Consider the following 13,506-nt stretch of genomic DNA (forward strand, 5'->3'; position numbering starts at 1 on the left):
GCTCATGTCTCCGTGGTCAGGCGTGCATACATTGGCCTGCAGTATGAGGGTTCTACATGCTCATTTTCTCTCTCCACTTAGGGCCCCAGGCTCTTGAAAGGCTAGAATGTGAGGTGGAGTGAGAATTTGTCTCCAGAGCTGCAGGGGACATACTCAGATGTCTGGAAGATTGCAGCTGAATGTAGTTGTTAGGTGCTGTCGAGTTGGCTCTGGCTCGCAGCGAGCCTGAGTACCACAGAACGAAACGCTGCCCCGACTTGTGCCATCCTCACAATCCTGGTGTGTCTGAGAGTGAATGGATGTAGTAGAGCTGTTTGTGCAGGAGTGGAAGCCTACTTAGGTGGTGAGCTCCCTGCTCCCAGAGAAGTTCAAGCATAAACCCAGACCCCCAGGAAGAAACACGACTGCTGGGTGTTCTGCACTGAGCCAAAGGTTGGAGCAGGTTCCACTAAGGTCTTGTCCAGTCCCACATCCACATCCCACGGTCCAGCTCTGTGTGTGTCTTTGGAGTGGGCTTTCTGAGACAGGCCCACGGAGGCAAACACATCCACACACCTCGGCTGGTACTCCACAGGAGAGTCAGCCTCTGAAGCCTCTGATCCTGAACTTGGACTTTTCTTTCCAGGGAGAGGCAGGTGAAGAAGGGCGCCCAGGGCCAGCTGGGCTCAGGGGTGACCCCGGTGCCCCTGGGCTCCCTGGGCTGCCCGGAAAAGGGAAAGACGGGGAGCCGGTAAGTGGGATCCACAAGGACTCTTGTGCCCATGGAAAATTAACAGAGGAAAAGACTCATTGCCTGACTTTGCAGAGACGGCTGGCGATGGTGGCATCATCATTCACACCCCAGATCCAAGGGACCCCAAAGATTCCATGTCCTTTATCCAGGACTGTGGTCTCAGGGGGTGCCTGTCCATGACTGTATCCCATATGTAGGATAGTCTAGGGTCACAGGGGAATCTGTCCAGGACTGTACCCCACAAATAGGATAGCCTGAGATCACAGTAGAAGTCTTTCCACAGCTGTACCCCACAAATAGGATAGCCTGGGGTCACAGTGGGAGTCTGTCAAGGGCTGCACCCACATGTAGGATAGCTTGGGATCACAGTGGGAATTCATCCTCATCCGCACCCCACACATAGGATAGTATGGCACACGGTGGATGGGTAAAGGCTCACTCATGGCCCTGTAACAATCCTTGCATTCTTTTTACCAGGGACTTCGTGGACCACCTGGCTTACCTGGTCCCCTGGGAACCAAGGTAGGTGCCTGTCCAAGCCCATAATGAACACAAGGGAAGGAGTTGTGGACCCTTTCATTGTCAGCATTGCTGGTCACTTCACACCAGGTCTCTCAGTTTGTCACACTCCACTCAACTAAAGGCTTTCTGGCTCCTCTCTGTTATAGTGATGTGCTTGGCACACAATAGGTGCTTAGTGAATACTTGCTGATTAGATGAAGGTGCAGAGGACACTGGTTTTGAACTGGCAACAGCTCTAAGTCTCCTGTATCATTACTCTAATGGTGGTTACAGCTGATCTCCACATTGCCGTGGCTTATAGTGAAGGTTGATTTCTCGGTCATATTCCAACTGAATGAGAGTCAGGGGCTCTAACTCTTTCCAGCCAGGACCCCCATCCTCTGAGGCCTCAGTGCCTCCGACCATGCCCTTGGTGTCCGGTGAAAAGCGAAGCAAGACAGTGAGGTTGTGATGGGAAGACCGTATGGGCCAGGCCTGCAGCTTGTGGCAATCACTCCCACTGACAACAGGGGAGACTTGGGGAGGTTGGCTGGCAGTGCGCCCACAGCAGGAGGGAAACGTGTTGGGAAGTCCTAGTCAGTCTCTTGCTTAATTTTCTTGCAGACTTCAGAAAAGATGACTTTGCCCATGAGGCAGTATTTTTTTTCTTAATGTTTTCCCTCTTTTAATAAAAATTTTCTCCATCCTAGAAGACTTACATGTTCATTACAGAAAATTTGGAATGATGTGGCGGGGGGGGGAAGCATCCGTGGAAAGGCAACCACTGTGTATCATTTTGCTATTGATTTGGGAGTGTGCCCTTGAGTGGATTCCGACTCAGAGCAGCCTCTGCAGGACAGAGCTGCCCCAGAGTGCTTCCCTAGCTGCCATCTTTGCAGGAGCAGATTGAACGAGGCAGTGTATTTACGAACTTTATGGAGAGAGCAGGCTGCTTCTCTGAGCTTACACTTTCTTTGAATCATTCATTAACTTGTTTATGCCTCCAAGGACTGAGACATTTCATTCACTCCTTCACACATGTCCACTGAGCTCCACCGTGTGTCAGCAGGATGGCAGTGATGAACATGAGTGTGCTTGGCCCTCCAATAGCTCACAGTCCACAGGGGAAACAGGGACATCCATGGGCCTGAACACACAAGTGTCAGCAGATAGGGAGGCTCAAGCCACAGGTGAGCTCAGAGGAGGGTCCCTACACCAGCCTGTGTTGCTTGTAGAAGGCTTCTTAGAGGAGATGATGTGTGTCTGATTTCAGAGTGTATGTAGCAGTTGGTGGGGTCTCTGGATGGTGCAAACCATTAGTGCTCCAGTACTAACTGAGAGGTTAGTGCTTCTAACTCACCCAGAGGCACCTTGGAAGAAAGACCTGACAGTCTGCTTCCAGAAGATCACAGCTGGGAAACCCCGTGGAGCCCAGCTCTGCTGTGACACATGGATCTCCATGAGCTGCAATGGCAAATGCTTTGGTAGCCATTGGCTTGGGAAAGAAGGTGTGGAAGGAGTTCCAGGTAGGGTGCCAACCTGGAGGAAGGTGTTGAGGCATGACTTACTGTGTGTTCAGAGATGGGTACACCCTTCCTGTGTGCCCATACCTGGTAACACATGATGTGACCAACTCAAGTGTCAGTGCTTTAACAGTGTGGTACCTAGGCAGCGATTGACATTAGAATGTTAATGTCTTTATTTTGAACATATATATTTAAAATCACATGTGGTTTTAAAAACTACTGTAGTCATTTTACCCACTTGCATATAATTCCATTGTCTTCGTCATCCCTGAAACCACTTTTGAGTCAAACCGTCATGCACCCCTGGTGTGTTAGGGTGGGTCCTTTAGAGAAGCACAACCAGTAAAACTTATATAGAGAAAGAGAAAGAAAAAGAGAAATTTATGTTAGGAAAATGGCTCACACACTTATAGAAGCTGGCAAGTCCCAAGTTCTTGGATCAAACGTCAAGCTGGAGGCTTTTCCTGACTCACGCAGCTGCAGGGGCTGAGGAGCTCAAGGTTGGCAGGCAGTATACCGGCTGTTGTCTCCAACGAATGACGAATCCAAGAGCTCCAGGCCGAATGGTGGATTGTTCGCTCACGGACAGGTGTAGGCAGCACAACAGGATCCCAATGCACAGAAGAAGAAGAGTCTCTTTTCCCAGGATGTCCACAGATATACTGGAAGCAGGCCATGCCCCTAGGGAAACTCCCTTTCCATGGATTGGCTGCTCAAACATATACATCTGGTCCCATCATGGCAAAAACCCACAGCACAACTGCTTAAACCATACAGAGTTGTGGTCCAGCCAAGTTGACACACAGCTCCAACTATCACACCTGGCATGTGTCCCAGAGGCAGCCCTGCTGGAGTCCATGTGTTGTACTGTCTCTGAAAGTGTTCCCCCAGGCCCCATGTGCTCCTCACCCAACGTCAGGGTAGCGGGTCCCTTTCTTTCTTTATCTTTGTGATCTCCATGCCATAACCATGAGTGGGCTGCTTTCCAAATGATCATTAAAAGGCTTGTTTACAATAACAGGCAGCATCTCCAGCTGGAGGCCCTGGGAGTAATCGCTGAACCTGCATTACGTGTCTTCACATCAGGATGGTTTTTCCCTGTGCAGGCGGTCATCTCGCTAGGCATCTGCAGCTTGTGCTAATTGAGGTCAGAGCAGGCTAATGCGCTTCCCCTAATAGCGAGTGTGTTTTTCTTGAAGGAAAAAAAAAAAAAAATGGAGAAAGTTCTCTGTGATGGAGTAAATAGATGGAAAGTCGTTGTCTCTTCCAAGCATCTTACCTGCTTTGGGGGTCATATAAGTACTTCCCTATGCCTGGAGCAGGCACTGTGTTGGCACAGTGCCTAAAGCATTTGACTGCTAACCAGAAGGCTGCTGGTTCCAATCCACCAGCCACTCCTCAGAAGGAAGGTTGCCAATCTAGTTCTGTAGAGGTACTACCTCGGAAACCCAAGGAGGGGTCGCTAGGAGTGGGATTTGACTCCACGGCAGTGCATTTGTTTTTATGCCTGGAGCAATGCATGTGGGTTAAGAGGAGGCCAGGAGGGCATCGGGACCCAGATCTGCAGAACCCTGTGTATGAATGGCTGCAGGGAAACGGTGGTGGTCCTGTGAGACACAGGACAAAGCTCGTGATTTCTCAGTGTCTTCCCTTCAAGGAGGGGCCTTCAGGACCCAGGGGACGTTGATAGCCTCTTAGAAGAGAGGTTGCAAGGGCACCAGATTGCTGCTGCTGTTGTTATTTGCCGTTGAGTCAGACCTGACCCATAGCAACCCCTCCTTGGGTTTCCGAGACAGTATCACCATGTAAGTAGATTGCCCAACCTTCCTTCCGAGTAGTGCCTGGTGGGTTTGAACCGCCAGCCTTCTGGTTAGCAGTCAAGTACCTTAGGCACTATGCTACCAGGCACCAGGTAGAACAGAAAAATGTCCTTCCTCTGTGAGGATTATTTATGGGTTAAGAAAGCCCATCTCTCAGACAAAGCTCGGATGGAAATTAAATGATATAATACTGATAAAAACGTTGCCTAGCACAGTGCTTGTCACACATGCAAGCTCACTAGTAAATACTAGTGGTCCTTCCTCTGAGGTCAGGAGTCCCTGGGTGGCACAGACAGTCAGGCACTCAACTGCTAACCAGAAGGCACCTCAGAAGAAGGGCCTGGCCACCTGCTTCTGAAAGGTCACAGCCTTGAAACCCTCTAGAGCACACTTGTACTCTGCCACACGTGAGGTCGCTGTGAGACAGAATTCGCTTGATGGCAGCTTGTAACTTAGATCACGAGGCATCAGTGGCTCAGTGCTAGAGAGAGCCAGGTTCAGTTCTGAGCCAGGCCCCCCACAGGCGGCCGCCACTGGTCTGTGGATGGAGGCTGTGTGCCGGTGGGCTGCTGACAGGTTGCGCTGGAGTTTCACAGCCAGTGATGCCGTTTGGGTCACAGCAGTCTGATCTGCAGCCACTCACGCGGGTGGGGCAGACTGGGCGACGTTTCTCCCTCGTGCAAGGGGTCGCTATGAGCCAGCGGCGACTCGACAGCAGTAAGATGGCATTATCGGGTCCGCTGTGGGGGTCTAGGGTGACCTTACCCATCTCTGCGGTGGACACTTGGAGAGAAAGCCCAGGGCACATGGGTGGAGGCAGCATTGGATAGAAAAAGAGGCAGGCTGAGCCCATCCGTGGCTGAACCTGGGGCCCAGTTGCCAGCCAGCTGCAGGGCTTGCTGCACCTTTGATCAGACGTTTTCTCCTGAAATGTGAGACATTTAGCCAGCTGACTGTGTTGCTGTTGTATAAACGTGTAAGTTAGAATGTGGTTTAGAAACAAGGGTTTCCATAGTCAAGTGGTATTGGGAAGATGAGTTGGAATTTAGGGAGATGTTTAGTTGCAGAAAGGAGCTCTGGTGGCATAGTGCCAAAGGCATTTAACTGTGAACCAGAAGATTGGTTGTTCAAACCCACCAGCCACTCTGCAGAAGAAAGACTGGGCAATCTACTTCCATAAAGATTTACCATCTTGGAAACCCAAAGGGGGTTGCTATGAGTCAGAATTGACTTGATGTCAGTGAAGTTTTTTTTTTTTAGTTGCAGAAGAGGTTGTTCTGGTGATGCAGTGGTTTGCTGCTAACCAAAAGGTCAGTGGTTTGAACCTACCAGCTGCTCCTTTGTAAAAAGATGAGTCAATCTGCTTCTGTAAAGAGTTGCAGCCTTGGAAACTCTGCAGGGCAGTTCTGCTCTGCCTGTACAGTGGCTATAAGTTGGAATTGACTGGATGGCCTTGGGTTTGGGTTTAGTTGGATAAAGGAGCCCTAAGGTTGGGCAATCCTACTTCCGTAGTGATACTGCCTCGAAAACCCAAGGAGGGGTTGCTATGAGTCGGGGCTGACTCGACAGCACACAACAACAACAACAACAACAATGGCAGAGTGGTTAAAGTGCTCGGCTGCTGACCACGAGGTCAGCGTTTGAACCCATCAGCTGCTCCATGGGACTAAGACGTGGCGTTCTGCTTCTGTAAGGATTTAGAAACCCCATGGGGCAGTTCTACCTGTGGGTCACTGAGAGTCAGAATCGACTCTGTGGCAGTGGGTTTGGGTTTTAGTTGGAGAAAGAGGAACTGAGAGAGGGCCCAGAGAGAGCAGCCTGGCGCTGTCCCAGGTGCTGACGGAAAGCCCTTTGAGGAGTTAAGGAAGGGAGCTATGGACAGCTTTCACTGACTGACACCCCTCAGCCCTTCCTAGTCGCCTAGAACTGCAGGAGGCTCTTCAGGCTTCCTGGGTGGCAGTTGTTTCTAGCGGAGGAATAGACTCTGGCTTCACACAGAACTGGGTTAGAATCCCAGCTCAGCCGCCTACAGAGCTTCAGTCTTGGAGACTCTGCTCATGTACAGGAGTGAAGACCACTGCCGTCATTACCCAGCGCTGCTGCAATGAATGCCACGTGACGGGGAGCTTTGACAAACGGGATTCCATTCTCTCAGAGTTCAAGAGGCTAGCCGGCCTCATTCAGTGTGCAGCTCTGTTCTTGTTGTGTGCTGTCGAGTCAGACCCAACTCATAGCGACCCCTCCTTGGGTTTCCGAGGCAGTATCACTATGGAGGAAGATTGCCCAACCTTCCTTCTGATGAGTGGCTGGTGGCTTTGAACCACCAGCCCTCTGGTTAGCAGTCAAGTGCCTTAGGCCCTACACTACCAGAACTCCTGTGCCAGCTCTAGGGGAAGGCTTCTCTCTGTGGGCTCTGGGGGAAGGTGCTTGTCTCTCCTGAGCTTCTGTCCCTTTGCTACTTGGAGATCTCCATGGGACACAGCATCACTCTTCCCCTCGTCTCCTCATTCACTTGTTTAATTTCTTTTATATCTCGAAAAAAGATTGACTCCAGACACGCCCTACACAGATATTGTCTCATTAACATCAAAAAGACACCTTATTCCCAAATGGGATTACAACCCAAGCATGGAGGTTAGGATTTGTAACACATTTTGGGGGGACACAATTCAATCCACAAAAAATTTCCTACCCCAAAAGGGATCCTGGTAAGATATACAATGTGCAGATGGACATTCCAAACATGGCGACACTCAACTCAGGACAGGAATGGTAGGATCACATCCATCCCCAGGAGGCAAAAGGTCAGGATGTGAACAGTTTGTTCCTGGGAAGAATGTGGGTAACTGGATTGGCTGCACCCCTCACCTATGGCATGAACCACACACTGCACCCCCACCCCTTCCTACCAGATGCCTACCTTTTATTTCAGAGGATCCCAGGCTGAAGCTGGGTTGGCCATCAGCCCCTCACCCTGCCTTGGTTCTCTGCGCATGAGAACCTGACGGACAGTGGAGTGCTGGCGTTCTCACTCACGTTGCCCCGCTCCAGCTTATCATTCCTCATGAAGCTCCTCATTTTCACTCCTAACAGAGGTTTTTTTCTTGGACAGATCTTATGGCACATGTGTAGTTTTGCTCAGTCAATTCCAGTCCCATCCACGACCCCACTTCCTCACACTGTCTTCCCTGGTCACAGTCAAATGGGCCAGAGTGCCCTGCCATCAAAGTACAGCTGCAGCCTATACCACACACTCCCACTCAAGTGCCCTCTTCTGTCTTGTCCAAGGAGCCTTCTCATTTTTGCTGATAAAGCTTTAAGGACTTTTACTGTTTTCTTCCAGTCATTTCTAAAAGCTTCTCTCCATTAAGCTGTGAAGTCATTTCCTGGGGAAAATGTTAGCATCTCCATGGGCCATAAAGCCATCAACATTGCAAATGGGGCCAGGCCTGGCTGCTGTGGAGGAGAGAGCAGTGACTCAGGACTCCTTGCAGGGCTGGGGCAGGCCTGCTAGACTTTTCAAAGTTGATTTTGGTGAAAGGCAGGATTCAGTGCCTGAGGTAGTGAGGGACGGATGGACTTACGGATGGACTTTCTCTCTCCCCACATTCAGGACTGCCTATTAAAGCTGACAGCTTGTCCAGGTCCTAACCGGGCACTGCAGGAGCACAGGTGAATCAGTAGCTGTCTTAGTTACCTGTTGTTGCTGTAACAAACACCACAAGGGGGTGGCTTTAATGAACAGAACTTTATTTTCTCACAGTTTAAGAGGCTGGAAGTCTGAATCCAGGGTGCTGGCTCTAGGGGAAGGCTTTCTCTCTTTCAGCTTCTCTTCTTGGTTCCATAGTGGTCATCGTGGTGTGGTATCTGTCTCCCCTGCCTGTGCTTCTTCTGCTCTTGTAGGTCTGAAAAGAGATTAATTTAAGACATACCTGCACTAATCCTTACTCATTAACGTAACAGAGAAAGCCCGTTCCAGATGGGATTGTAACTATAGGTCTGGAGGTTAGGATTTACAACACACGTTCTGGGGGGACACAATTCAATCCCTAAGAATATGCTATGTCCCCAGTAGAGGTCTAACTCATTTCAAGCACTTGATGAGTGTTTGTTGAATTGATGGATGGGTGAGTGAATGACCAGGTAGATGGTTTCTACTTCAAGCAGCTTACAGAGAAGCCAAGAGGTCTGAAAGGCACATGGACAATTTGAGGACAAAGTATTAAAGAATATGACGCAGAGAAATATCTGCAAGAGGCCAGAAGCGGGGATGGACAGGCAGAGGTGGCTTTGAGAATGGCAGGATTGTATTATGTCTTAAATGATGGAGGGCAGGGGGTCTTTGGGGATTTAGGCCTGGATGGAAAAGCATCCCAGGCAGAGGAATGTGGAAGAATACACAGTAAGTTATGAGCGTGGCTTGCCTCGCAGGCCTTGCCATTTGCTGATGTACATGGAAGGTGATCTTAGGATGGTTGGGGGAACCAAATGGAAACAGTAATGTAATAGGAAAATATGCAATAATTTTTTAAAAAGAAATCACGGTGCAAGAGAGTATTGATTCCTGACATTTTTGTGTTTATTTTCTGCCTTCTAACTCTGTTGATAAAATTCCAGTAATGCCACTGCAGTACCTTTTGGCCTTTTACATGCTGCTTCCTGAGACACATGGGAGTTTGCTGGAATATTCTCTTTATGTTGATAAGGGTTCTAAGATCCAGAGAGCTTGTAGGACTTACCAAAGCTCACAGGGTAGGGTGGATATTCTCCTGGACCTGCGCCCAAAGTCATCTGACAATCAGCTCGGAGTCTTCTTACTCCTTGACCCTCCCACTGTCGCAGTGTACTGGTGACAGGTCACTTGGCATGCTTAATCTTAGTTTCATATACTGTTTTTTTCTATACTTTTCTTATTTCTCAACTTCCTCTCTGCCCCAACCTTTGCATACATACTAGTTGGATTTTTCTAACAATCCCAAGCAACTAGTAAGTACTTTAGAAACTAGCCACACCATATTATTCCAAAGAAACAGGACATGCCACTAGTAATGTGCAGAGAATTTGGTGAAAGGCCTACTGACAGAGTGAGGATGGGGTAAGGGGATGCTGTGGCTCCCAGAGACCAGTGACAGCAGGAAGCTGTAGCAATCCATGGTCCTGCAGGGACAAGGGAAGGAAGAGACATTACTGAGCCTGGTGAGGGCTAGGGCCAGGGAAGAAGGGTCACCCTACAGGAACTGAAGTCATAGAGGCACCCAGACAAGGTCAGAGTGCTGAGGGAGGGTGAGAGTCAGGGAATGAATCCTCTAGTCTCTTTTTTTCACCGTCTGAGCTCATGCTGTCTCCTCCCTTTGGCATTTCCTAGTGATGCTGCTCTGCAGAGATCACCCTTCTTGGGGTGCAGAGCAGGGCAGGGAATAGACGTGGCAGTTGACAGAGAAGAACACATGCATTCACACGTCCTGATGCCTTTGCTCATCCATTATCTTCTGGTTAGGCTCTTTCATTCTCTTAATGAGAGACTTGTGTTGTGGGCCGTCTCTTTAGTGAGAATGGCTCAAGCCCTTGTCCTCACACTGCCCATGAACTAGGCTCGTATTCAGAACTAAGCACTGAGTATGGAGACTTTGGGTGGTGCAAACAGTTAATGCACTTGGCAGCTAACTAGAAGCTTGCAGGTTCAAGTCCACCCAGAGGTACCTCGGAAGAAAGGCTTGGGGGGGTGTGCTTCTGAAAAACCCGCCACTGAAGGCCCTGTGGAGCCCAGTTCCACCCTGACACATCCGTCGCCATGGGTCGGAGTCAACCCAACTGGTTACTGCAGGTATGAGTTCCTGTAGGGCAGGGCTCATGGCCAGGTCATCTTTCAACCTCACAGCCTAGGGCACTGCTTGCAGTGAATGAATGAACAGTGACTATCAGTTGAATGAGGAGCTCTGGTAGCCTCGTGCCTAAGGCACTTGACTGCTAACCAGAAGGCTGGCAGTTCAAATCTACCAGCCACTCCTCGGAAGGAAGGTTGGGCAAACTACTTCTGTAGTGATACTGCCTCAGCAACCCAAGGAGGGGTCGCTATGAGTCGGGTCCAACTCAATGGCATGTAACAACAACAACATCAGTTGAATGAATGTTGAACTTAGGCATTCATTCAAGCAGCAGTAACCCTGCAGGACGACTAATCATCTTGGAAGCATCACATTTCTAAAGACCGAGATTCACAGCTTTCCCACTGAAATGATGGTCAGAGGACAGATTGGTTATTGATGGCATTTAAAAATAAACCCTCATAAAGCGATGGTGTCCCTAGCAGTATCAGATGCTACCTGAGGTTGATTTGGATCTCATTGGATCTTCCTAACAACCTTATGAGATTATTTCCTTCTGTCACGCAGGTGAACGCCTCCCAGACATGTTAAGTGGCTCAGGCAGGGTCACTGCCATCTCAGCCTTGATCTTGGCTGCAGTTCAGTGACGCTAATACAGGTGCACAGTCCATGACCCAAAACTGGAGGGCACTTAAGATCAGATTGGTTTGGGATTTTTGTTGTTAATTGCCATCGCGTCATCTCTGGCTCCAGGCAACCCTATAAATAAGCAAAACGAACGGTACCTGGTCCTGTGTCATCTCCATGTTTGCGTCCATTGTCACAGCTGTTGTGTCAATCCCTCTCATTGAGGGTTCCCCTCGTTTTCAGTGACCCTCTACTTTTCCAGCCATAGTGTTCTTTCCTGACGATGGAGTGTCCAAAGTGAGCCCAAGTCCCACCATCCTCACTTCCAAGGAACATTCTGATTGTCTTTCTTCTAAGACTGATTTGTTTATTCTTCTGGCAGTCCACAGTAGACATTCACAGTGACATGTGGGGCAGCACCTCTAATCAAACTCATTAGCATGTATGCAACGAAATGTGTACATGGTGCCAGGCAATGGGGCAGCTATAGACTGCATAGCCTTGTGTTAGTACAAGTCAGGTTTCCAGTTGAGTTAGGATAAACACTTGTTGCTTTCCACGGCTGAGGATTGGGAATTGTGGATAAAAAGGCATGGCTCTGCCTCCATTTTCTTCCAGGGCGAAGAGAATCTCTGCCTGAATTTCTGTCCTTCTCCTTTTCTCCTCTCCCATCAAAGTCCAGAATGAGAAGTGGATGAGAATAGCAACAACCACAATAGCTCATGGGTGCTGAGTGCTGAGCCAGGCTCCATGCTACGCTCTTGGACACATGCTCCCGCTTAGGAAACACAGCACCTGTGAGGTGGCCATGCTCATGATTACCTGCCACTGCAAAAGCACAGCCCCCAAGCCTTTCTTCTGAGGTCCCTCTGGGTGGACTTGAACTTGCAAGCTTTTGGTTAGCAGCCAAGCGCATTAACCGTTTGCACCACCCAAAGTCTCCACACTCAGTGCTAAGTTCTGAATACAAGCCTAGTTCATGGGCAGTGGGAGGACTAGGGCTTGAGCCATTCTCACTAAAGAGATGGTCCACAACACAAGTCTCTCATTAAGAGAATGAAAGAGCCTAACCAGAAGATAGTGGATGAGCAAAGGCATCAGGACGTGTGAATGCATGTGTTCTTCTCTGTCGACTGCCACGTCTATTCCCTGCCCTGCTCTGCACCCCAAGAAGGGTGATCTCTGCAGGTAATCCAAGGGTCTGACACCCAAGTCCCCACCGTTAGCTACTGTGCTTAAGGCGAGGGTCTCGTCTCAGTGATTTCTGCTCCCCTCTCCTAGAAAGCCAGGAACCACCCACCCCGTGGAGTCGACCCATGGCGGCCCCAAGCGTTAGAGCAGAACTGCTCCCTGAGGTTTTCCTGGCTTTTTCTCTTCAAGGAGGCAGACCCTCAAGCCCGTCTTCCCTGGTCCCGCCGGGTGGGCTCAGACCACCAACCTTTAGGTTCGTTGTTACCGTTGGCTGCCGTTGAGTCGGTTCTGACTCATGGCAACCCTGTGTACAGCAGAACCAAATGTTGTCCACTTCTGTGGCATCCCCACAGTAGTGGGGATGTTAGGTTAGTAGTCCAGCACAAACCGTGCCACCCAATACCACCAGAAAAGAGAATTGCAGAATATAGGTACTTAGTAAGTTTGAGGTGAATTAATTTACTGGTGACTTGGAATCCAGATCGAAACCTGTGTACATGGCCAGATCTAGAGTCTTCTCTGGTTGTGGCATAGTGGGGTTTGGAAAACTTGATAGGATTTGAAATAATGGTCACACATGTGGGAGAGAGGTCATAGTGGAGCCGTGGTCCAGGGTGAGGCATGGCCCACTGGGAAAGGTATGTGATCGCCATTGGTTGTGGACTATGAAGAGGACCATGTGGACTATGAAGTGGTCTCAGAGTGGCCTGTGGAGTGCAGTGGAGGGAATGGCATTATGGGAAGACTGCAGCCAGGACAGTGGGCGGAGCATATATCTTTCTGTCTTCTGACCTGGTCCTTCCTGGCATTGACCTCTCCCCCTTATTTTTCTCTCTTTTCAGGGGGACCGAGGTGCACCTGGGATCCCTGGCTCACCTGGCAACCGTGGCGACCCGGGCCTTGGGGCTCCCGGCCCTCCTGTAAGTCCATGCTGTCAGGCCATGCAGGAAGGTCCCACCTCAGGGACACTGCTTTCCAGAGAAGTTGGTAGTGGGGTCACTGGTCCTGGGACCAGTTGAGTGGCAGGACTGTTGACTTTGCTGACATTTAGTGCTGAAACTTGGGATCCTTCTTATGGGAACTAGGCTTCTGGGGAGACCAAGACTCATATGTCTGATTCAAAGAGAAGTAAGAGAGTAAAACTCATTAAAATGTAAAATAAAAGAGAAAGAGACTTGATCAAACTTTGCAGAAACTGAGTGATAACCAGTGACACTGGGCTGGCTGGAGAAGGGGTGTCATATGGGAGAAACAGTGTGCTTTCATGCATTTTAGCCCCCCTC

At 49.7% G+C, this 13,506-nt stretch overlaps 1 protein-coding gene across 1 annotated transcript in view; it reads left to right on the forward strand.

Moving 5' to 3' along the window:
- The window catches only part of COL22A1 (collagen type XXII alpha 1 chain), a 291,312-nt gene that overhangs the window by 178,774 nt on the left and 99,032 nt on the right, over positions 1 to 13,506 (forward strand). The window contains exons 34-36 of the mRNA XM_007940570.1: positions 626 to 730; positions 1,211 to 1,255; positions 13,066 to 13,143. Of these exons, the coding sequence (XP_007938761.1) occupies positions 626 to 730; positions 1,211 to 1,255; positions 13,066 to 13,143 (228 nt within the window). The remainder of the gene's footprint in view (positions 1 to 625; positions 731 to 1,210; positions 1,256 to 13,065; positions 13,144 to 13,506) is intronic.

The sequence above is a fragment of the Orycteropus afer genome, unplaced genomic scaffold, assembly GCF_000298275.1.
Source record: "Orycteropus afer afer isolate SDZICR_OR568_19922 unplaced genomic scaffold, OryAfe1.0 scaffold00069, whole genome shotgun sequence".
NCBI lineage: Eukaryota > Metazoa > Chordata > Mammalia > Tubulidentata > Orycteropodidae > Orycteropus > Orycteropus afer.